The 23,010-nt window shown below is 46.2% G+C and overlaps 1 protein-coding gene across 7 annotated transcripts in view; it reads right to left on the minus strand.

Annotated features, from left to right (window-relative positions):
- Positions 1 to 23,010, minus strand: part of NEO1 (neogenin 1) — a 173,645-nt gene that overhangs the window by 69,567 nt on the left and 81,068 nt on the right. For all 7 annotated transcript variants that reach the window (XM_064389450.1, XM_064389447.1, XM_064389446.1 and 4 more), the window contains exon 5: positions 22,098 to 22,234. In XM_064389450.1, the coding sequence (XP_064245520.1) occupies positions 22,098 to 22,234 (137 nt within the window). The remainder of the gene's footprint in view (positions 1 to 22,097; positions 22,235 to 23,010) is intronic.

A 23,010-nucleotide genomic window follows, 5' to 3' on the forward strand; every position in this document is an offset into this window, starting at 1 on the left:
CTTCCCAATCCCTGAGCACTGCTGTGATGTCCTTAAAACACACTTAATATGCAGCTACAAAATTTGTAAAGCAAACACAAGCTGACAAAAAGGGTTCCTCTGGAGAAATACAGAAAAGTGTCAAATTAATGTACAAAAATCAGCATACCAAGCCACAAAAAGGTTATAAAAATGTAAACTACTACAGCAAATTTTTTTGCAGCAAAACCAGAGTTGCAGTTTATGAACAGTTTCGGTGGCAGTGACACTCTCTAATGCAGTAAATGCTTTTTTAATATAGATATTTGAGAAAATGAAAGCGAATCTCCCTAGGGAGAAGTGGTGCCTGTGGCATGCTGACTGGAGGAATCTTCCCCTCTTCTTCCACAGCCAGAGCAGAGGTTTGCCTGCCCCAGTGAGCTCGTTAACCTCTGCTCAGCAGCTGGAACAGCCCACATGAGCATTTGATGGGCCTGGTTTGCTGCTGTGGGCTGCTCAGAGCTGCACAGTTTCCTTGGCACATGCCAAACCCCAGCTCCATGGAGAGAGAGCTGGGTCCAGTGGTGGCAGGAGGGCAGGGCTGAATTAAAACAGCTCTTTTACATTTACAGTGAAAAGCTTGCATTCACAAATTGCTAAATATGATCTACGCTTCAGAGACCAGTCCCTAAATAAACATTCCAGAGGCAGAAACTAAATCCAATATTCAACGCTAGGACAACAAGCAAGAAACCAGGTAAGCATGAATAGTACAGAACAAATACAAAATATAATTGTATTGATCAATTGGAGAGTAAAAAAACTCATGCTGTAATTCAACATACATGGGGGTTTTTTAGGCAGAAATAATATGTTGTAGATTTATGGAGTAGGAAGTAATAGCACTGAAGTTCACAGAAAAAGGCCAGAGAAATAAGGATTTTCTCTCACACTAGACACGAGTCCCAGCATCACAGTGGGATGGAAGAACTGCCCATGTGGAGGCTGGCAGCAGCTCCCTCCCCTCCCTCCACCCATACACCCCAGCCCCCCACATCTGCAGGAAAACATGAACTCTGATTTACAAGGGAGCAATGAAAATGATCAATGGTTCAGAAAATTGGCTCCAAAAGAAAAATGGAGGAGCTGGAATCAGTTATTTGAGCAGAGGCAGGATTATGCAGCCATGGAACTGGACACCTCAAACAGGAGCTTAACAAAGAATGCTCAGTGCTGCAGAAAGGAAATGAGTGTATATATACATCTGTATTTATGTATCATCCCTGTGAAGGGGAATGACACAGGACTAACATCTCCATCCCTGTCCTGTCCTCAGATAATCCTCCAAACAATTAATTGCTCACTCTTGCATGTTGGGAGGGAGATGGGATTCCCTCCCAGCAGTCCCTGAACACTGCCATGAGGAAGCTCTCGTGTGCAGCAGCCCCATCCCAGCAGGGCTCCTGTGGAGCTGTGGGCTCCAGCCTGGCACCTGGATGGCAGACAGGGAGAGCTCTGGACGTGGATCCACAGCTGGAACTGCCTGGGCAGCTCTCTGGGTGCACAGACACACAGCAAGCTCTGCAGCAGCCTGTACACGAGCAGCATTTTTCTGTCTGCGTTTTTCACTTGCCTTATCAGCCAGACACCAACTGCACCTTGGCAAGAAACCTCTGGCAAGGCTGGCCCAGCACCCCACTCCCCTTAACCCTGTGTGAGCAATGCCCCTCCTTCTTGTGGTGATTTTTTCATGTGTGAGGACATGAGGTTTGGCTCTATTTTGCTTAGAAGGTTGATTTATTATGTTATATATTATATTAAAATACTACATTAAAACTACACTAAAAGAACAGAAAGAAAAGAAGGACCAGAAGGCTACAGAGACTAAGAATAAAATAGAATAGAATGCATAACAAAAATCCTGAGACTGCTCACAGCCTTGGTACAAGTGGCTGTGATTAGTCACTAATTGAAAACAATCTACATAAACTAACAGAAAATACACTTCTTGCATTCCACAGCAGCACACAGTTATTGTTTACATTTCTTTCCTGAGGCTCTCAGCTCCTCAGGACAGGAAAAATCCTAGCAGAAGATTTTTCATAAAATATCATACCTACACCTGCTGGCTGCCCTGCTCAGCCAAGGGGCACCTGCTGCAGGTGTGGTGCCCGCTGTGCCTCAGCCCCCAAATCCAACCCCGGGGGCTCCTCGTGAGCAGGGCACGTCCAGGGACAGCAGCACACAAAGGGGACATGGTGCCACCTGGCAGCCAGGGCCAGGTGTCCAGGAGGCAACAGAAGAAAAGCAAAATATCTCTGGATATTCTAGCAGCAGGGAGCAATCCCTGGCTGAGTGATGTCCTGAGAAAGAGGAGATACCTTTGTGTTTTCTGCTCCTGGTTAGATTTTGCTTTCTGGCGCCAGCAGAGACTTCAGCAGCCCTAAAGCTCACAGGGATGAGCTCCATGAGACACCTCCAGGGAATATTTACCAACTTTTGTGTGTTTTGGAGTCTGCCAACCATGGGATGTCTCTTGGTTCTGGCCAATGAAGAGAAACAAGCCTTCCTTTCCAACCTTCTCCCCACAAAGCACTCAAGATTACAGAACAGAAGTGCTTTGGACACAGCCCTGAGCACCCTGGGATAGTGGCAGGTGTCCCTGTCCAGGGCAGGGGTGGAACTGGATGAGCTTTAAGGTCCCTTCCCACCCAAACCACTCCATGATCCTGGTACATCCCACAGCTCCTCCATGATCCCTGGTACATCCCACAGCTCCTCCATGATCCCTGGTACATCCCACAGCTCCTCCATGATCCTGGTTACATCCCACAGCTCCTCCATGATCCCTGGTACATCCCACAGCTCCTCCATGATCCCTGGTACATCCCACAGCTCCTCCATGATCCTGGTTACATCCCACAGCTCCTCCATGATCCCTGGTACATCCCACAGCTCCTCCATGATCCCTGGTACATCCCACAGCTCCTCCATGATCCCTGGTACATCCCACAGCTCCTCCATGATCCTGGTTACATCCCACAGCTCCTCCATGATCCCAAATACATCCCACAGCTCCTCCATGATCCCTGGTACATCCCACAGCTCCTCCATGATCCCTGGTACATCCCACAGCTCCTCCATGATCCCAAATACATCCCACAGCTCCTCCATGATCCCAAATACATCCCACAGCTCCTCCATGATCCCAAATACATCCCACAGCTCCTCCATGATCCCAAATACATCCCACAGCTCCTCCATGATCCCTGGTACATCCCACAGCTCCTCCATGATCCCAAATACATCCCACAGCTCCTCCATGATCCCAAATACATCCCACAGCTCCTCCATGATCCCAGGTACATCCCACACCTCCTCCATGATCCCTGGTACATCCCACAGCTCCTCCATGGTCCCTGGTACATCCCACACCTCCTCCATGATCCCTGGTACATCCCACACCTCCTCCATGATCCCTGGTACATCCCACAGCTCCTCCATGATCCTGGTACATCCCACAGCTCCTCCATGATCCCAAATACATCCCACAGCTCCTCCATGATCCCAAAGACATCCCACAGCTCCTCCATGATCCCTGGTACATCCCACACCTCCTCCATTATCCTGGTACATCCCACAGCTCCTCCATGATCCCAAATACATCCCACAGCTCCTCCATGATCCCAAATACATCCCACAGCTCCTCCATGATCCCAAATACATCCCACAGCTCCCCCATGATCCCAAATACATCCCACAGCTCCTCCATGATCCCAAATACATCCCACAGCTCCTCCATGATCCCTGACACATCCCACACCTCCTCCATGATCCCAAATACATCCCACAGCTCCTCCATGATCCCTGGTACATCCCACAGCTCCTCCATGATCCCAAATACATCCCACAGCTCCTCCATGATCCCTGGTACATCCCACAGCTCCTCCATGATCCCTGGTACATCCCACAGCTCCTCCATGATCCCTGGTACATCCCACAGCTCCTCCATGATCCCTGGTACATCCCACACCTCCTCCATGATCCTGGTACATCCCACAGCTCCTCCATGATCCCTGGTACATCCCACACCTCCTCCATGATCCCTGGCACATCCCACAGCTCCTCCATGATCCCTGGCACATCCCACAGCTCCTCCATGGTCCCTGGTACATCCCACAGCTCCTCCATGATCCTGGTACATCCCACAGCTCCTCCATGATCCTGGTACATCCCACAGCTCCTCCATGATCCCTGGCACATCCCACAGCTCCTCCATGATCCCTGGCACATCCCACAGCTCCTCCATGATCCCTGGCACATCCCACACCTCCTCCATGATCCCTGATACATCCCACAGCTCCTCCATGATCCCTGGTACATCCCACACCTCCTCCATGATCCCTGGTACATCCCACAGCTCCTCCATGATCCCAAATACATCCCACAGCTCCTCCATGATCCCTGGCACATCCCACACCTGCTCTTTACTACACCCAAGAGCTTTGCTGCGTTTCAGAGAGGAGGGAACAAGAAGTGCTTGGCCCATTTGACATCCAGGACAGATTTAGACAGCCCCATAATGATTTTTCTGCTCAGGTTCCTATTCCTTTCCTAACAGTTCCTACTATTTCATTTGGTTTTGAAGATCTTGCATTTTCCAAAGACCTGCATCTTCCAACTTCAGTATTTCAGGGCCATGCCAAGCCCCAGGTCAGAGACCATGGCTATGTTACAGAAACTGCCAGAGCTGCATTTCTGTGCAATCCATTGAACTCCACTGTCATTTCACCACCTGCATGTTCCTTACATCACAAGGTGTCCCAAAGTTCTTCACCAGCACCATTTGCTTCCACAACCCCAATGAACTCAGACCACCCCAAATCCCCTTTCCACACTCAGCAGTGCAGACTCAGCTCCACAGATAAAAACAACACCTCATTTTCCCTTTCATTTCCTATGAAACAATGAATTAATTCCCCTTTTCCTGCAGGAGGGAATTCACTCTGACTCCCAGCACCAGTGTTTGAGGCTCTTAGTGAGTGACACTGTCAGAAGGGCTCAGGGGAAGGAAGGACAACATCCTGCAAAAGGTTCTCCATAGCACAGTGTGGCTTTTTCCACACAAAATACACATGGATGGATTCAATCATCTACCAACACTGTATTTTAATTTTTTTGTCATTTTAACAGTTCCAGACATCAGATTAACTCACCCACATTTTCCCAGATCTCCTCCAAAAGGCTTCTAAAACCCTCAAGTCACACTGACCAAATCTCCTTAGTCTGATTTTTTTTCAGTCTGCTGATTTAGGTGCTAGGTTACACAGCACTCTTGGGAAGTCAGGATTTCACACTTCAGCTCCTCAAGAAATGTGGAGTGCAGACCATCTGCTCCCACTGATTCCTCACTGTTCACTTCAGGGGTTTGCTCTGAAATAGATTTTACTAACACTGCAAGTTCAGGTACAGCCTCTCTCCAGCTCCCTCTATTTGCAAAGATAAAATACAATTTAAGAAGTCTTCAATTTCACAGAGAACACAGACAGCAGGGATTCACTTTTCTGCTTCAGGCCATCTTCTCACCCCTTTCTCCTCACACTCCATCATGTGCTGACCCTGTGCTGTCCCTGGCAGATGTCCCAGCTCTGATAGGCTTGGAAAAAACTATCACAAGATTTGTGTGTTATTAGCAAATGACAAAGTTTTGTATTAATTTACTTGCAAATAAACAGGAGAATAATTCCTTTCCCTTGTCCTTAGGAGCTCTCTGGGGAGGTTTGGAGCTGGGTTTTTATCTCTTTGCAGGGTAACTTTTCCCCGGTGTTGGGTGCTCACTGTGAACACAAACACCACGTGCCCAGTATTTGTTTAACCTCTTTGGCTGTGCCTTTGCTTTGTGTTTTTAGTAACTTTCCCCAAGCTATTTTATTCTTAGTTAACTTCTGTTACACAATCCCCCTCTACAAAACTAAATGCTGATGGTGGTGATGGTGATGGATGCCACCACGCAGGAATGGCCATCAGTTTACAGCCTGATAAAATTCTGGGTTTGAGCCTGGATTCTCCATGTTCTCCATGACTACAAGGCCATTGCCTCTGCTGGGGGGTTGGGACCTCAGTGCCACGATGGTGCTGAGCTCCATCAGAGCAGAGGAGTGGGGGAAGCTGGGGCTGGAGAACCTCCGTGCCCATACTGATGTCTTGAGAAGGCTGAGCTAGAACTGAGACTAGACAGAGCCAAAGAATAAAGCAGGGATTTATTAGAAGGCTTCAACAGAGCCACCTTGGGCAGCACAAGAGCCCAGCCAGGGCTACACCCAAGATGAACCAAAATGGACCACAGGTCATGGGGTCTCTCACTTTCATAAGTTCTGCTCCATTTGTATATTAGAGATAATTGTCCAGTTATAGCTCTAGCCCATGCAGTCCCATCCTTTTTTTTCTCTCTTCATTCTACCATTGTTTGTGCTCTTGGGGCTGAGATCTGGATCATTTGTCCTTGGTCCCCAGCTAGAGCAGGAATTGTTTTGTCTCCCTGCTCCATGCAGAGAGCTCACCATCCCCTAACATGAAGCCCAGACCCACACACTAAATCTGAACAATAGAAAAGCAAAACCTGAGGCATCAACACAAACACACACACACACCCCCCCTTTGCCTGTGTGGCCATGAAGGGCTGCTCCTGGGGGACATGCACACCTGGGCCCCCAGAGGGGCAGGGCAGGTGCTGAACAGCAGGAGGAATTCCTGTGTGCCTCAGGATGATGGGCACCAGGTGGGTGCTGCTCTGACCCACAGAACCCCCACGGGTCAGGGCTGTAGGATGGCATCCCCACCCAGAGCTCAGGGGAAATGTGCCACAGCTCCCTCAGCTATTCCCTGCAGGGATGAAACACTGATTTTTGTCCAAGATTAGTGAAAAGCTGCTTCCATAACACTTTTCAGTGGTATTCAGCAACAGGATGGGAAGCAATGGGCATAAAAATTAAATCCCAAATTCCACCTCACTGAGAGGAGAGCTGCTTTCCATGTGGGTGGCAGAACCCTGGGACAGCTGCCCAGGGGGGTGTGGAGTCTCCCATGTCTGGGAGATTCCCAAACCCACCTGGATGACCCTGAATGGACAGCATGGTCTCCAGAAGCCCCTTCCAATCCCAACTGCTCAAGAGTATTTGGCCCCAGCAGTGAGTGTCTGTCCTGGACTAACCTCAATTGTGATGTTTTGCCCACAACAGGGGAACACACAAGTGAAAACTCAAACCACCTCTGGACTGAAGAGGTACAAATGTCCAGATTCCTGTTTCCTTCTGTGGGAGAGTTTTGGCCTCAATACCTTTTGCACTTGTCACCTCCCCTCCAGTGCTCCCAGTAAAACCCCTCCATGTCCGAAGACACCAAAGATTTATTTCCTTCTTGTTCAGACTGAGATTAGCCTGCTGCTCTCGGGGTGACCTCCCCAGTGAAGGAGGAACTCAGACAAGGAACAGATGACAAAAGAGATTTCTATATGGAAATGAGTTCACCAGATGACATGGAAAAGCTTATCAACTGGAATAAACTAGAGCAGAGCTCACTCCATGCTTATCCGAGGGTATTACTGATTATCATTCGAAGCGAGCCCTCCACGCAACTTCTCGGATGATTTTTAGAAGTAAAAACCTTAATCTAGGCATCAATAATGTAAAACTGTTACATTCATTATTCCTCTGTTTTACTAAGCTCTCCTTCCCCAGCCCTTCTAGGAGAAATCTCGCCTGTTTGACCCTGAGTCTACTCCAAGTACCATGGAAACATCTGAATAACAAGAACGCTCATCAAAATTTAAACTTCTTACAGCACTGCCAAAGGCAATGAAATTTTTATTGAATTCCAGAGCCCTCATTTTCCACACAAAGCTGAGCTGGAGAAGAGGCCTCAGACAGCCCTGAGCACGACAAGCCCAGAGCCTTTGGGGCCTTGTTTCCCATTTCCAGCTATTTCCAGGCAGAACCCTCAAAATCCCAGTTCCCACCACGCTGCCTCTGGTGTCTGTTTAGATCCCTCCTGCCCCCTCCAAACCAATCCCCAGGAATCCTCCATCTAGCCTGGGACTATTTGGTGGGAGGATGTGCAGCACTGCTGCAATCACTGTGACCCACAGAGTGTCATTTCAGGATTTGGGGATGTTTATTCTGGATATTTATGGTGGATATAGGGCCGAGTCCTCCCTCCACCCAGAATGACACCAAACACCTCGTAAGAAGTGCTTTATAACTGGGAAAATTTGGAATATGACACATTTCCCACTTTTATTTTCTTCCTTGAGTCTTTGAAAAACTCAAATCCTCAGTTTACAATTGTTCAATTAATTTTGATACGTGAAGAATAAAAAATAAGAAGAAGAAAACTGTTGACTTTGTCCAAGATGTCAGGGAGATGCCTGGCAAGCAGAGGGACTGCAAAGGCACCACGGAGAGGGACTGGATGTGACAGTGGCCTGGAAGCCCAGGAGCCTTCCCCAGCCCTGCCCCTCTGATAGGGCTGGGTGGACATTTATGGAGCAAATCCCATATTTGAGAGGTGACTGTGACCCCTCAGCCCCTTCTCCAGGGCAGTCACAGCTCTGAAGGGACAGATTATGGGAGGCATATTCTGAAAAATCAATGCTGAAGTGTCTCACACTGGGCACTAAAACAGCTGGATACATTTCCTCTTAATTTTTCTGTGTCCCAGTCAATTTTTTAAATGGATTCAATGCCACTTCATTTCAGCAGAGAGCAAAAATACATTCATTAGTGGTTATGAATGATTCAGGTGCCATGGAGCTGAATACCAAAACAGGAATAAATATGGATTTGAACCAAGCAGTATAAATAAATCATGGGACTATCCCCTGAACAAGGAAAAATAGCAAATATTGAATATTTTCTCAATAAAGCATCACTGTGAAGTTTGTGCAGGGCACAAGGCAGTGAGATCCTGGGGAGAAACAGCAGGAGAAGACGTATTTAAGAATTTCCTAACTCCATCCCATAAGAAGGGGAAAGAGGACGTGACAAATTAAAGACAGCAAGCCTTGACATCCCATATCTTTGAATATTTCCCAGTACAGCCCTCACAGTGAGGGGGTTCATTTGTGTGCTGCAGACTGAGGAGCTCCAAAGGCCAGGAAGGACACACATTTTAAGATTATTTCAAATATTAAGCTGTTTGTTCACTGAATACAGATTGCCTCAGATCATTTGGGGAAAAGACAAACTAGAGCTGGGAACAGTAAAAATAATTTATGGGATCAACTAAGCCACTCTCATGTTCACCAGTAGCTGCTGCTGGATCCAGGCACATCCTGACACTACAAAAAATAGCTTTTTCCTGATCAAGTTCAAAAGAAAATATAGAGTTACTGCTTTTCCATGTTTTTGTCTCGCAGTGACACAAATTCTGCAGGCTGGCTCTCCACATCAATTCCAATTCCTTTCCAGCTCAGTGAATGCAGGCCCATCTTCACATCAAAGTCCCTTCTAATTTACAAATCCCAAAAATAACCTTAATTACAACCCACTTCAATTACAGCTTCCGAGTAAGGAACAAGCAAACAAGACTCTGCAGCCTGAAAAGAAACAACTCCAAGGACTCAATAAAGGCCAGATAAACATGCCTGGCATAGTGGGGGAATAAGGGAGGACTGGCTCAGCCTTTCCCATGAAAGCTGGGAAAAGAAAAACCAAATAAATTTAACAGATTGGCACAAAATAAAGAAAAAAGGTGCTGTTCTTCTCAGAGGCATGGGATGAGGGGGATACAAGATGTTTACATGGAGTGAGAGAGGAAAATGGAATAATAGAAAAGAAATCTAAGGGGGATTGATAAATAATGGAGAAACCCCAGAGGAAACCCCAATCTGCCTGGAGAACAGGACATTACTCGGGGGAAATAACAATTATTGTCATCCTTTACTTAAATCCCCTCAGCCATCTGCCTCTGGGCACTGTGAGAAGATGGGATCCTGCAGCATTCCCTGCCTGGGAGCAGAGCTGTCACCATCCAGCAGGAGCTCTTGGGGGCTCTGCAAAAAGAGATTCTCATTTCCCTTTTACACTTTTGTATCTTCAAATGGATTCTAACCACTGAGGTACAGAAAGATACAAAATAAACTTGGAGCAATCTTTGTTAACTGTGCCATAACTGCACAAAATCTTCTAATTAATCTTTCAGCTTTCCAGAATTACTGAGGGTGGACTCTGGGGCTGTTTCTTCCCACACTGCACAGGTACAAATTTGCCTTTACAATCTCTTATGCTGAAACCTGGCCCAGCACGGGGCCAGTGAGAGCAGCAGGAATTCAGGAAAGCACAGACCCCAGAAATGCTCTTTATTCTTAAATAAAACCCAGTAATTTGGGTAAAGGTAAAGAAATTGAGAAAGGTATTACAGATCAGGTGCACACCTCAAATCCAAGGAAGTTTTTAATATTTAAAGTTTATGATATTCTAGAGAAGGATTTTTCTCTCAAAAAGAGACTGCAGAGCATTCACACATTTAAACTACAAATTAGTAACAGGTAATAGATGAGGAAGTTCTAGGAGTTTCCAGTACTCAGATTTTAAATTAATAAATTAAACAGTGACTACTTCAACAGAGGCAAAGGAGGCTCCCTATAAAAACACTGGTCAATAATTCTAAAAGACTATCTTAGAACAGTATTTTTGGCAAGGTGGTACAAAAATGGATCCCTACAAGGGACAGATGGTCTTCCAAATGACATTTCACCCATCTGAGCTGTTCCAGACAAACCAAAGAATCCTTTAGGCTGGAAATGACCTCCAAGATCATTGAGTCCCACCATTACCTCACTGCCAGATCCATCATTAAACCATGGCCCCAAGTGCCACATCCAGAATTCAAACATCCCCTTTAATCCCTAAGATTTTCCTGCACTTCAAAGAATTTTCTCTTTTCCTTGGGAAACAACAGTCAACAATTACAATCCCATTGAAACTAAAGAAGCCAAGTTCCAGCTTTCCAACAGAACCAGCTTAACATCTGAACCCACAATCCTTTACCCAAGTACTCCACGTGCTGATTTAACATCACTGCGGTTGATGTGATGATGCAGAGCTCTGCTAACACCACCAGCACTCCGTGGAAACCCTTTGGAGGCTCCATAAAAGCTTTTCTCATGTGCTCCAGCACTTGCTTACACGCAGGGGAATTCTACACGAGTTCCCAGGTCCATTGTGGAAAGCCTCACTTCTCCTGTGTCTGCCTGGCCCATCCCAGCTGCAACGTGAGCAGCAGTGATCTGCAATCACTCCTCTCGTGGTTAATCACACTAAGCAGGGAGATCAGCAGCTCTGCAGTCACTCCTCTCACGGTTAATCACACTAATGATCGTTTAAGCAAATTAGCAGAGCAAGAAGCAAGCACTGAGATGTGACTGGGAGCAGCAGCACAGCCAGTGCCAAGGACAGAGCCAAAGCTGCTCCAGCCCCAGCAATCTGAGCTGGTGGAACTGAGCCTCCTCCCCAGCCCCACAAAGCCTCCAGTGGCTCCTTTCCTTTCCCACTCCATCAAATTCCCACAGAGCAAAGCAAAGTTTCAGCTAATTATTTAAAGCACAATGATTTGAGCATTATGGTTTCTTCTGAAGCCAAGAGAACATACCAGGGTGGTGGTAATGAACTCTTGTTTTTCTGCTATCTTCCCACTGGAAGCACCTTCCTAAAATACAGTTTCTTCTCTATGTGGCATCTTAGGATGTGCTACAGGAAACAGGCAAAAGATAAACACTATAAATCAGAGCTACGTTAGTGTTGACATTGTCAGTAAACAAACTTATTAATTATACATGTACTGGGAAAGCTGAAAAAATTATTTGCCCAAAGGGGAAAGGAAAGGCAAAATTATATTTTAAAGATTCTCCAAAGCATGGCACACAGCTTATAGTAAATCATTAGAATTTAGTGAAATGTTTGTTCTGCAGCCCTGACTCAGCTCAGAGCTGTGAGCTGCTATAAACTCACCTCAAAAGAGACTTTCAGTAGAGAAAAGTGACATATTTGAAGCTCTACTTCAGCTTCCTTGGCTCCTCCCTGTGCACAAAGCCTCCCTGAGCTTCCTGGCCAGCAGCAGCTCCATCTCTGCCACAGAGCCATGGGCTGGTGGGGAAGGGGCAGTTCCAGCCCCTCAGAGCCCTGCCCAGCCTGGCTTGGGCACTGCCAGGGATCCGGGGCAGCCACAGCTCCCCGGGCACCCTGTGCCAGGGCCTGCCCACCCTCCCAGGGAAGCTGTGGGCCACAATTCCTCACTCACCCAGTGGCACACACGCCAAACCCGTGACTCTGCAGAGGCTGGATCACCAGGACAGGAGATCCCAGGCAGATGACTGCACTGCTCTTCCCTCACTCACCTCATTTCCCTCGGTGCCTTCCTGCAGTTTCAGCAGGATCTGCTCCATGACCCTGCTGGGCACTGAGCTGGCACTGGCTGTGCTTCCCAGGGTCCTTCATGAACATTATTCCACCAGGATAAACAACAATAATTGGAGGTTGGAGCTCCAAAACTCTACAGAGCTCATTGAGTTCCAGAACACAAAGCAGAATTATTTCCAAAGGCTGCCAAAACTGTTGCACCTCCTTCAATCCCATCCCACTCTGCCACACTGCTATGGAAAAAATGCATTTTCCTGCCTAAGGGACCTGCTCCTTGGGCTTGCTGATCAGCTCCTGACAGACAAGCAGCACTTTTTGGGAAGCTTTTGCAACTTGCACGCAATAAAAAAAGAAATCCCAAGCAATCCTACATTCTGTGCATTAACCTGTCAGTAATGGGAGGGCTCCAGGGGGCCTTTAAACATTGTAACTCAGGACGAGCACAAACAAATTGTGTTCACAGAACCAAGTGCTTTACTGAAGCTAAAACCATCTGATGTGAGAGACACACAAGGTGGGGAGTGGCACTTCCAGAGCACAGGGTGCTTTGAGGTACCACAGCACAGCAATTTATATCCTCACCTGCAAAGTGCTTATTTCATGTTACACTGAGACTGCATTTCAGCTCCTGAGGATGTGAAAATAGAGATCACAGATGCAACCTTTGAGTCAGCACTTGAAAACAAACAAGACCAGCAGAGCTGCCAGAATTTGGGACTGGTTAGAAAAATATTCAATATAAAAATAATGTTCTGCCCTTCATTAACCATTAACCAGCCCACTTTGAGCCTGGTTTCCTTGTGGGAGTATCTTAGATGCTGTTCCCATTCCCTCCAGCACCCCTCTGGAGAGAGCACCTTGAGGAGCACAGGACACCTTTATTAGGCAGCTCATATCTGCCTCCAAGGCTTCCCATCTCCTCCCGAGCACTGGGAGTGTTTAACTTCCACTGGCATCACAACCTAACCCTGTTTACTCCAGGAACCCAAACCCCACCATGGTTTTCCTTTAAGTTATTCTCCTCACGAAGACAAACTAATTAACTGCAAGACTACGTAGGGAATCAGCCACCACAGATAAGAGCTCTCCTCCTTCCCACAAATTACTGCATTGTTTCATCTCTGCAACTTTGGGAGAAACTTCCCTGCCAAGGACTAGAGCTTGGTTAATGAGACATCCAGTAATGGCAATAATCTGGCTCCCATTAGAGAAATCAATTATCTGCTGGATGAGAGTCAGCTTAACCATCATAAAAATTTAACTTGAAACAAAGTATATATGTTCACTTTATGGTATGGACTCTCTCTCAAGACTGATTGATGTGTGGTGTTCCTCAGAGTTTCCACTTTAACATCACCCTCAGCTTTCATCACGAAATTTGGTGGTGTGAAAACAGTGCAAAAGTTTCTGCTGAAATTAAAAAAAAAAATTAAATCCCATAAATTCAAAAATGAAACTTGGAGCTTGATTCACCCAATTAAAATGGAAGGATGACCCTGATGCACAGAGAAAAGTACTCACCATTTAGGGCACAACTCCTATAAAAAGAGTCTCACTTGGAGGCAAGGCATTTTAATGAGCTGCTTCGTTCACACATTCACATTTCTTGGAAGTCTCTGGCATGTGCAACTTAAAAATTACTACTGAATCTTTCAGCTTTTAGTTTGCAATTGAAATTCTGTCATCTCCTTTTGATGGGGAGTAAAAGCAGTATTAAAACCCCTATAGCTTATCTCTGGTACATACATCTTCTGTGTCCTTGAATCCTTAAATGCATCCAAGAGCACTTGGGACCATGAGCCAGCTGGGCTTACCTTTCCTACAGCATTGTATGAAAAACATACTGCAAAAAGAGTAAATCCTGGGCTGGGCAAAGCCTGTTCCAAACTAAAAAGCACATTTTTACTTTGGAGACCAAAAAAAAAAATCCCATCCCTAAATAGGAACCTTGGGCAAAACCCTGCATTTTCTGTAACTGCCTGTCTAGGCCAAAGGCAAAGCCTCAGCTCACTGCTTGAAAAGCCATTTTGGGGGAAAAGGACTTCTGTCCCTAAAGCAGCAGCTGCTTCAAAGCCCTGTTAATATGATCCTCATTTATTAGAAACTCTGCCTGAAAGAGAAAGCAGCCTTTACAATTCCCCCAGTTCAATATCAGTTTCGACATTGTAGATATTTAAGACACTGCTGCTTAATTTAGTAACATTTTCATTATCCCCAAGGATCCCTCAAGAACATTTACAAGGAAAACCATTTGTGTGAATTCTGTGGGTTACTGATCTTTTGGTTTTGTCTTTCTTAATGGTTTTTTTATAAATATATATATATCTCACAAAGAGGGTTTTTTTCCCTTCCACATGTATCTCATCTCCCTGGCATGTGCACTTCTGGATTTTACCTCCCAAATCCACAGACCATTCCATTAGGGACACCCATCCCAAAGGATCTCATCCCTGTCCTCATTAACTCCTGCCCATTTGGGGGCTGTTTTGTAACTGTTTTTTCAGTGCCACAAAAATCCATTTGAAAGCTCTGCAGCACCTCTGTAACAAAAAGACAACTTTTCCACATATAACCACACTTGGTGCCATCTTTGTAAACTGTGCCATAACTGCACAAAAATCTTCTAATTAACCTTTCAGCTTTTCAGAATTACTGGAGGTGGAATCTGGGCCTGTTTCTTCCCTCACTGCACAGGTACAAATTTTGTGTTTGCCTTTACAAATACAGGGAATTTGCCTTTACAATTACAGGGACTTCCAGATGTTTCATGTATAAGAACCTCACGATTAAATGGTGTCAGGTCTTTGGAAAAGAGACTTTGGAAGGGGAAAAGCCTCCCTTGCAGCAGGATTATCTGGGGCCTGCCCACCCCATGGTGCTGGGGATGGTCCATAGAGAGGGGTCACACATCACCCCTGTCATCCTGGGGTCATCCCAGCCTCCTCCTGCCCCAGGGATCCATCCCACTGAGCCAGGCACACACAGCAGCTGCTCCTGCCCAGCCTGAGCCCAGGCAAGGCTGGAAAACTTTCCCACCTTTGGGAATGTTGAGTTGCTGAGTGCCCCCCACGTGGAACACGGCAGCAAGGCACAGAGCATGGCCTGGCAGGGCTCTCCTGAGCTGCTCCTGCAACACATTTCACTGCTCTGACACCACCACGGAATGTTAAACACCTGCACTGCTACCAGAGAATGCTCCTTGAAATTCCAGCAAAGCTCAGTGGTGACTTTTGGAAATATAGCTAAAGAAAACCAGTGTTGGTGCCCACACTGAGAACCAAGGCAAGCTCTCTTCCACGTGTCAAGGGCTGGGCAAATGCTCCTCCTGGTCTTAGAAAAACATCAACTCAGACCAAAAAAACCACAAAAAACTAACAACAGTCCAGCTAGAGAACTAGATTTAGACACTGAGCAGGAACAGCAGAGGTTCTGCTGAGCCCAAGCCCTGTGGAACAGCAATCAGGTCACAGTCTTGAACACAGGAGTGGGACCTTTGCATGATGCAAAGAACATCTTGGGGAATGAGCATTGAAAATTACACCTCTCCTGAAGATGGGCTTTTCTGGTGTCCAGCTACAATCTGAACATGTGCTGTTGCCTTAAAATAACACTGCCCTGTCCTTCCTCTCCCCTGTCCCTGAATATCTGTTCATAACTTTTCCACCAGCAACACTTGCCTTAAACACAAATGTGAGAGGCAAAAACTCCCAGTTAGTTGAATTCACAAGGGAAGTGTGAACTCCATTCACGTTAAACTACACCAAGGAGCAACAGTGAGGACTTTCAGAAAGCCTTTTCAGCGAAGTGCAGTGGTAGAGACCCAAATTCCAGGGAGTTCAGCTCACCCACCATCTATCCACACCAGACTCCTGGACTCTTTGCCCTTGTTTGCATTACTACAGATAAAAGGTCTCTAATTACTCATTACATTTTCAAGGCAAGAAAAAATTATGAAGAGCCAAGTGTTGTTTCTACTTCCAAGAGCTTCCCAAGCAGCACACTCTGAGACCCCCAAAAAGGACAATATTTTGTTCCCCACGTGAGCCTTTGACAAGTTCAGGTTCATGCAGCATCTCCTGAATCTCTAATTGAGGAGCAGCCCATTATCAAATACAGCACTGAGCTTAATTAGAGAGGGAAATCGATGAAGATCATTTAGAAGGTATGAGAGAGGTCTGAGCAATTTTCAGTGACGGTTCAAATTTCTTCCCTGGAATTGTTTTCAATAATAATGAAAGCTTAATGCAAAAATAACAGTTACCCAGACATATTACTCTGCTGCTGCAGGATTTAATGTGCTTTGCAAACAGCTACAATTTCTGGGGCAGGATGGCATCAGCTTTTATCAAAGCAGCTGCCCCAGAGAACCCTGGAAAACAAGCCCAGGGTTCTTCACATTCAGGCTCTTCCTTCTGCAGCTGTCCTGGTGTTGTTTTAACAAAGTCTTGACTTGCCTCACACATCCTGGCACATTCTCATTTTATTTTAATAACAAGTCATATGTTAATAGATGCATAATCACTACTAGTTTTTAAGCCAAAATCTTCAACTAAAAATTTAAAATAATTACATGCCATGAGTAATCAAAGTACTAGAGACCCCAGCAAGGGCAAAGGCAGCAGGGAAATCAAGGTGAGGCAATCCAAGCCCCCCAGAACACAGAAATCACTGTTTCCTGACCCTGCAGGACCAACACTCAAAAATACCCTATTTTCTGCTGCAATAAGGCTTTGCCATTGCTGTAAGCCTTGTCAGCTCTACTGAAAATATTTCCAGCACTTCCTTCTAAAGCACAAAGTGGACAATTCCATCAAAACACTTCTGCATTTGGTTTTTTCCATACAATTTGCTCTGGCACAAACGAGGCTGTGATCAGCCAGTTGCCACATGCAATCTCTGATTTATCATTACAGATACCCCAAAAGAAGCTTCTCTTGTTTTATTTTTAAATTTAGTTACATTAACACAGTGAGACATTTCATGCATAATACTTAAGATACACTATCAGACACTGAATGCTGTCCTACACAACTCAGAAGTTGACTTTCTGCTATTCCAAAAACTCACTGCAAGGCAATACAAGCAGCAGCAAAGAGCAACTCTCACTCTTCTCCCACAAACACAGGGACTTATTCATTTTAGAGGCTTCATACCTGCCATGTCAATTTTACAGGAGAATGAAAATGGAATTTTTTTTTGTTTATGATTTTTTCTGGTTCATCATTAACTGCAGTAAATATTTCAACAGAGAGAGAAAGTCCCCACAGCTCTGGTCCCCAGCCCAGCACCAAGGCAGGCCACAGGAAGCCCCTGTGGTGACCTCACTCAGCCCCAGCCCCGGCACAAACCCCCAGGGCACTGGGCACAGCCATAAATTTGAAATATTGCCCAGATGAAGGCTGAACTTGTGACCTTCCCAGTATTTAACTGCCACTCTGGCTCTTCCAGGCTGAGCAGATTAAATACAGCAACTACCTGTTTCCCCAGCTCTGCTGTCATCACTGCCCACTCTTATCTGAGGGAAATGCTACAGATTCTTTCATGCCTGGGGAGAGCAAAACAAATTTTTCCAGTGCTCTCAATTCATTACAGGTGTTGTAAATAACCTGGTATCAGCACCCACAGTGAGGGGAGAGCACTGCCACTACAGCCAAGGCAGAGGTGACTTTTCAGGCTCCAAATTCTTGCCTCCACCACGGAAGTGTCCTGCCCCTGCTTGGCCTGGACTGGTGACCTGTTGGATTAAGCCCTTTTCTGACCCAGAGGTGGGGCAACTGAGAGGTGTTTTAAAAACTTTTATTCCACTTTCAGTCTCATGAGAAGGGTAAGACAATACAGATGTTATAATTCACGCCATCACAATCAGAAGCCAAATATTTCCTAATTACATTATAAGTGTTTCTTGGCCTATCAGCTTTTGTCACACCATGCTGGAAATGCCTTAAAGCCAATCATCTAAAATTACCCCTTGTGGGTCCTACTACAATGCATCTTCCATAGTTCTAGTTCCCTAAAGTATCCAGTCTTATTTGCAAGGCCATCCTTTGTAACTTGTTTCTGCTTCCATTTCTCTCTCCACAATGTCTGTCCTATTCCATGGCATTTCTCAGTCAGCATTTCTTATCTCAAGGTTTGCCTACAGATGCACACTGTGTGAGCCTTGTGTCAGGCTGTGAGAATTCTCTACGAATCCATTTCCCACAGTGCCCCCTGCTTTTGCACCCCAGGAAGACTGAGGAGGTCCCTTTTCCCCGTTCTGTGACACTCTGGGTACAAAGGTGCCCACGTTTTGTCCATGCAGTGTTTGGTCCTGCTCTGGTGTGGGCAGATTCAGCAGTGCCCAGCTTTAGGGGCTGGCACTCTCTCAGCCACAGCTTTCCCTGGGACATTCCCTGCTCTCTCCCACATGAAATCACTTCAGATGCACCAGGCAAAGGTTCAGTGTGTGACCAGTGGGTCCATCAAGGCTCCAGTTTGCAGACTGACAGAATCACTGAAAGGTTTGGGTTGGGAGGCACCTGACAGGTCATCATCCATCCCCTGCCATGGCAGGGACACCTTCCACTAGCCCAGCTTGTGCCAAGCCCTGTCCAGCCTGGCCTGGAGCACTTCCAGGAACAGGGCAGCCAAAATTCTCTTCCAAATGTAAGGAAATATCTCGACTCTACCTCCCAGATACACAATGCACATAAAGAGACTGAGGACAGAAATTTGTGTAGAATTCTTCTGGACTCTTCGTTCCTTTCTAGTCAAGTTAAAGGCCATTTTCCTGATTCAGTGCTTCTGGGATGTATGTAGGGAAACAAATCCCAACCATTTTTTAAACCCAGCATGAGGGCAAGAGAAGGCTCCTCTGGCACCTTTAATTAATGACACAGGGATTCAACTGTTTTCAGGTATGTGAACTGGTGATATCCTTAACTGCCACCAATAGGATCTGAATAACTGCACTGAAAGTACCACTTACCCCAATTAAAAATGGTGCCAAAAGTACCAGAAAACACCCCAGGAACTCCCAGGACTGGTGGCTGTACAGTCCCACATAGGCTGGAATAAGCTTTCCCCAACCACTCCCTCGTACCTCACACAAACCCAGGGTAAAACTCAGGTATTTTCCTGCCAGCTGAGCACAGCCCCAGTGTGACACACCTGAGGACACCCTCCCCCCAGGGATGGCCAGGATTTCATCCCCACTGCCAGGGAAGGAGAATTCCAGTGGCCAGCACCATGCCAGAGACACTCATGTGCTTGCAGGGTTTTGTAATCTTGTCAGAGGACACATAAAAGCTGATCATGGAGCAAAGGGATCTTTAAGTGCATTCCTCTGAGACCATGCACAAGTCAAACTCACAAGTGGATGAAGCAGGTTGTTTCTGCTTGAATTTCAGTCAGCCCACAGCTGGCACTGCCCAGAAACCTCAGTCAAGAGGCAGCCACAGGAACACCTCTGCATTCCACTGCCAAGCAATGGCATCACCCCCTTGGCACAGAATTCCATGTCTAAACTGCCTTGAGGAAATGTTAGCAGAAGGAAAAAGATTGGCTGCTTGAGCACAACCCCCAGTACACAGTGAAACCTCTTAGAAAAAACAAGGGCTTCAAGGAGAGCTGCAGAAAAATAAAGTACCCAAAAAATTAATTCCTTGTCTGAAATGCTGCCAGACCCATTTCTAAGAATGGCAGAAAGAACTTAAATTAAGCAAAATCATGCTGTTATTAGGTGGGGAGAGATGACAATTCCTTTGGTCTAGAAGAAAATGATCCAGGGATCAGGTAACAGTTATTCAAGCTATTCAAACCTGCACCAAAGTACAGTAATGCAGAAATACAATTACTCCCTGCAGTGACCTCTCAAAGAAAGTAGAATTAAGATTAGAACTAAGAAGTAAAAAAAGTAAAAAAAAAGAAGAAATGTCACTATCTGAAATGCACTCTGTAGAACCTTTAATATATTTTAATACTCAAGCATAAAGGATTTTCTTTCCAGTGCCAGGTATGTAACAAAATATCAGCATGAAAGGTCTGGCAGAACATTCTAAATCTTCACAACCAAATGAAGAAATCCTTTACAATGGCTCAGATAAGGATCAAAAGAGTTCTCAGTTCATTTTCATCCCAGGTGACCTAGCTGGATGTCCTGCACTAAGTCTCCTCTCAGCTTTATCCACAACCTGCTTGATTCCATCATATCATTAATGTTATTAATTGCTGTCACTGCCCATAAAACACAAGATCAATTCTGTAAAAGAGAGAGGCTGGAACTGAATTGAACACAGCACACATGAGCTGTTTGAAGCCATCATAAGGTGTTCTGAAGCCTCAAGCTTGGAGGTATTTCCAAAGCCAGAGCACCAAATCTTTATTCTTTTGGCCAAGATACAAGGTAAGAAAAATGTGAGGTTTTCTGCATGACCAGATAGACTCTGAGTGCTTCCTTTTGGCCAGAAAACCCTTCCTTTTGTTTATAGAAAACCCTTCATGTATGGATGGTCAGTGAATGAATTTCTCCCCTCAGAATTACTTTTGAGATCAACTTTGTAGCACCACAGTGCACAGTAAACCAAGCCAAGTAAGCTCTTACAGGGATCCTGCATATACCATGAAACTCCAGAGAAAGAACTGGAAACCCCTACTAGGGTCCAATCAGTAAAAGAGATTTCCTCATGGAATATAAGGAAGGCAAGTTTTTACCTGAATTTTTTCCCACTCCTTACCAAGTCTATTTTCTTTGCTTACCCACTCTGCTTTGTTTACTTTATGTATAGTAAGATGCTTTTAAAAACTACATTATCAATATTTCAGTACTTTTTCTAGTAAAAATAGCTTGCAACAGTAGGCAAAACAGTTACACACACAATAAACCACCATATTACCAAATATCTCTGCTTTAACTTCTCACCAGCTCATTGAAAACAGCAATGCATTTAAGGATTATGAAAAATGCATTAGAGATGTCCTTTCCAAAGACAGCCAGGTTGCAGTACCACAGGTTGACTTTCAGATGGGATCAGCCACACTGTGGCCTTGACCCACCTTCAAGTATATGACATCAACCACATTTAATACTATAGGAGCAGACAGAGCAGCTTTTAAGCACCCTCAGGCTGTATGATATAAGCACATTGCTCATTTGGCTATTTAGGAAATCATAAATAGTTTGGATAATAAATCAGAGTAATAATATTTATAACAGTACAGGAGGGGGCTTGGTTTTTAGTGGGGCACAGAACTGATCACAGAATAAACTCAGATATTTAGGCATTTAGTTGTCACTGTCATATTTTCTGAAAAATCTCTTTGCCCAGGATTCTTCTCCTGGGAAGCTGAGAAGCCTCAGAGAAAAATGACAACAATAATTATCTGATTTGCTTCTCCTGTGTTTTGCTGCTTTGGAATGTGGGCTGGACATTGTTTACCAACAGATGCATGCTTGATTGGTTTCATGTTAATTGTTTTGACTTAATGACCAATCACTGTCGGGCTGTGCCAGGAGTCTGGAAGGAGTCACGAGTTTTCATTATCATTCTTTGTAGCCTTCTGTCTGTATCCTTTAGTATAGTTTAGTATAGCATTGTTTAATATAAACAGTAATATAAAATAATAAATTAGCCTTCTAAGAACATGCAGTCAGATTCATTCCTTCCTCCTCCGTCCAGGGACCCCAAAAATACCACATTCAGTCATGTGGAGAAGCGTTCTCTGTGAAAATGAAGGCCTCAGACCCACCTTGGACTGCCAGCTCGGCCTGGGCCTCCAGGGTGTCGTTGCCGCTCTCCACGATGCAGGTGAAGGTGCCGGCGTCGGCCTCGGCCACGTCCCGGATCTGCAGCACCCCCCCGGGCAGCAGCTGGAACCGGCCAGACCTGCACGGGACACAGGGACAGGGTCAGTGCAGGGACACCCCGGGGACATGGCCTCACACCTGCACACAGGGACAGGGTCACTCCATGGACATGGCCTCACACCTGCACACACGGGGACAGGGTCACTGCAGGGACACTCCATGGACATGGCCTCACACCTGCACACGGGGACAGGGTCACTGCAGGGACATGGCCTCACACCTGCACACAGGGACAGGGTCACTGCAGGGACACCCCAGGGACATGGCCTCACACCTGCACACACAGGGACAGGGTCACTGCAGGGACATGGCCTCACACCTGCACACAGGGACAGGGTCACTGCAGGGACACCCCAGGGACATGGTCTCACACCTGCACATGGGGACACAGGGACAGGGTCACTGCAGGGACACCCCAGGGACATGGCCTCACACCTGCACACAGGGACAGGGTCACTGCAGGGACATTGCAGGGACATGGCCTCACACCTGCACACACAGGGACAGGGTCACTGCAGGGACACTCCATGGACATGGCCTCACACCTGCACACAGGGACAGGGTCACTGCAGGGACACCCCAGGGACATGGCCTCACACCTGCACACAGGGACAGGGTCACTGCAGGGACATTGCAGGGACATGGCCTCACACCTGCACACACAGGGACAGGGTCACTGCAGGGACACTCCATGGACATGGCCTCACACCTGCACACACGGGGACAGGGTCACTCCGTGGACATGGCCTCACACCTGCACACACAGGGACAGGGTCACTCCATGGACATGGCCTC

This window comes from Passer domesticus, chromosome 14, assembly GCF_036417665.1.
Source record: "Passer domesticus isolate bPasDom1 chromosome 14, bPasDom1.hap1, whole genome shotgun sequence".
In the NCBI taxonomy this organism is placed as follows: domain Eukaryota; kingdom Metazoa; phylum Chordata; class Aves; order Passeriformes; family Passeridae; genus Passer; species Passer domesticus.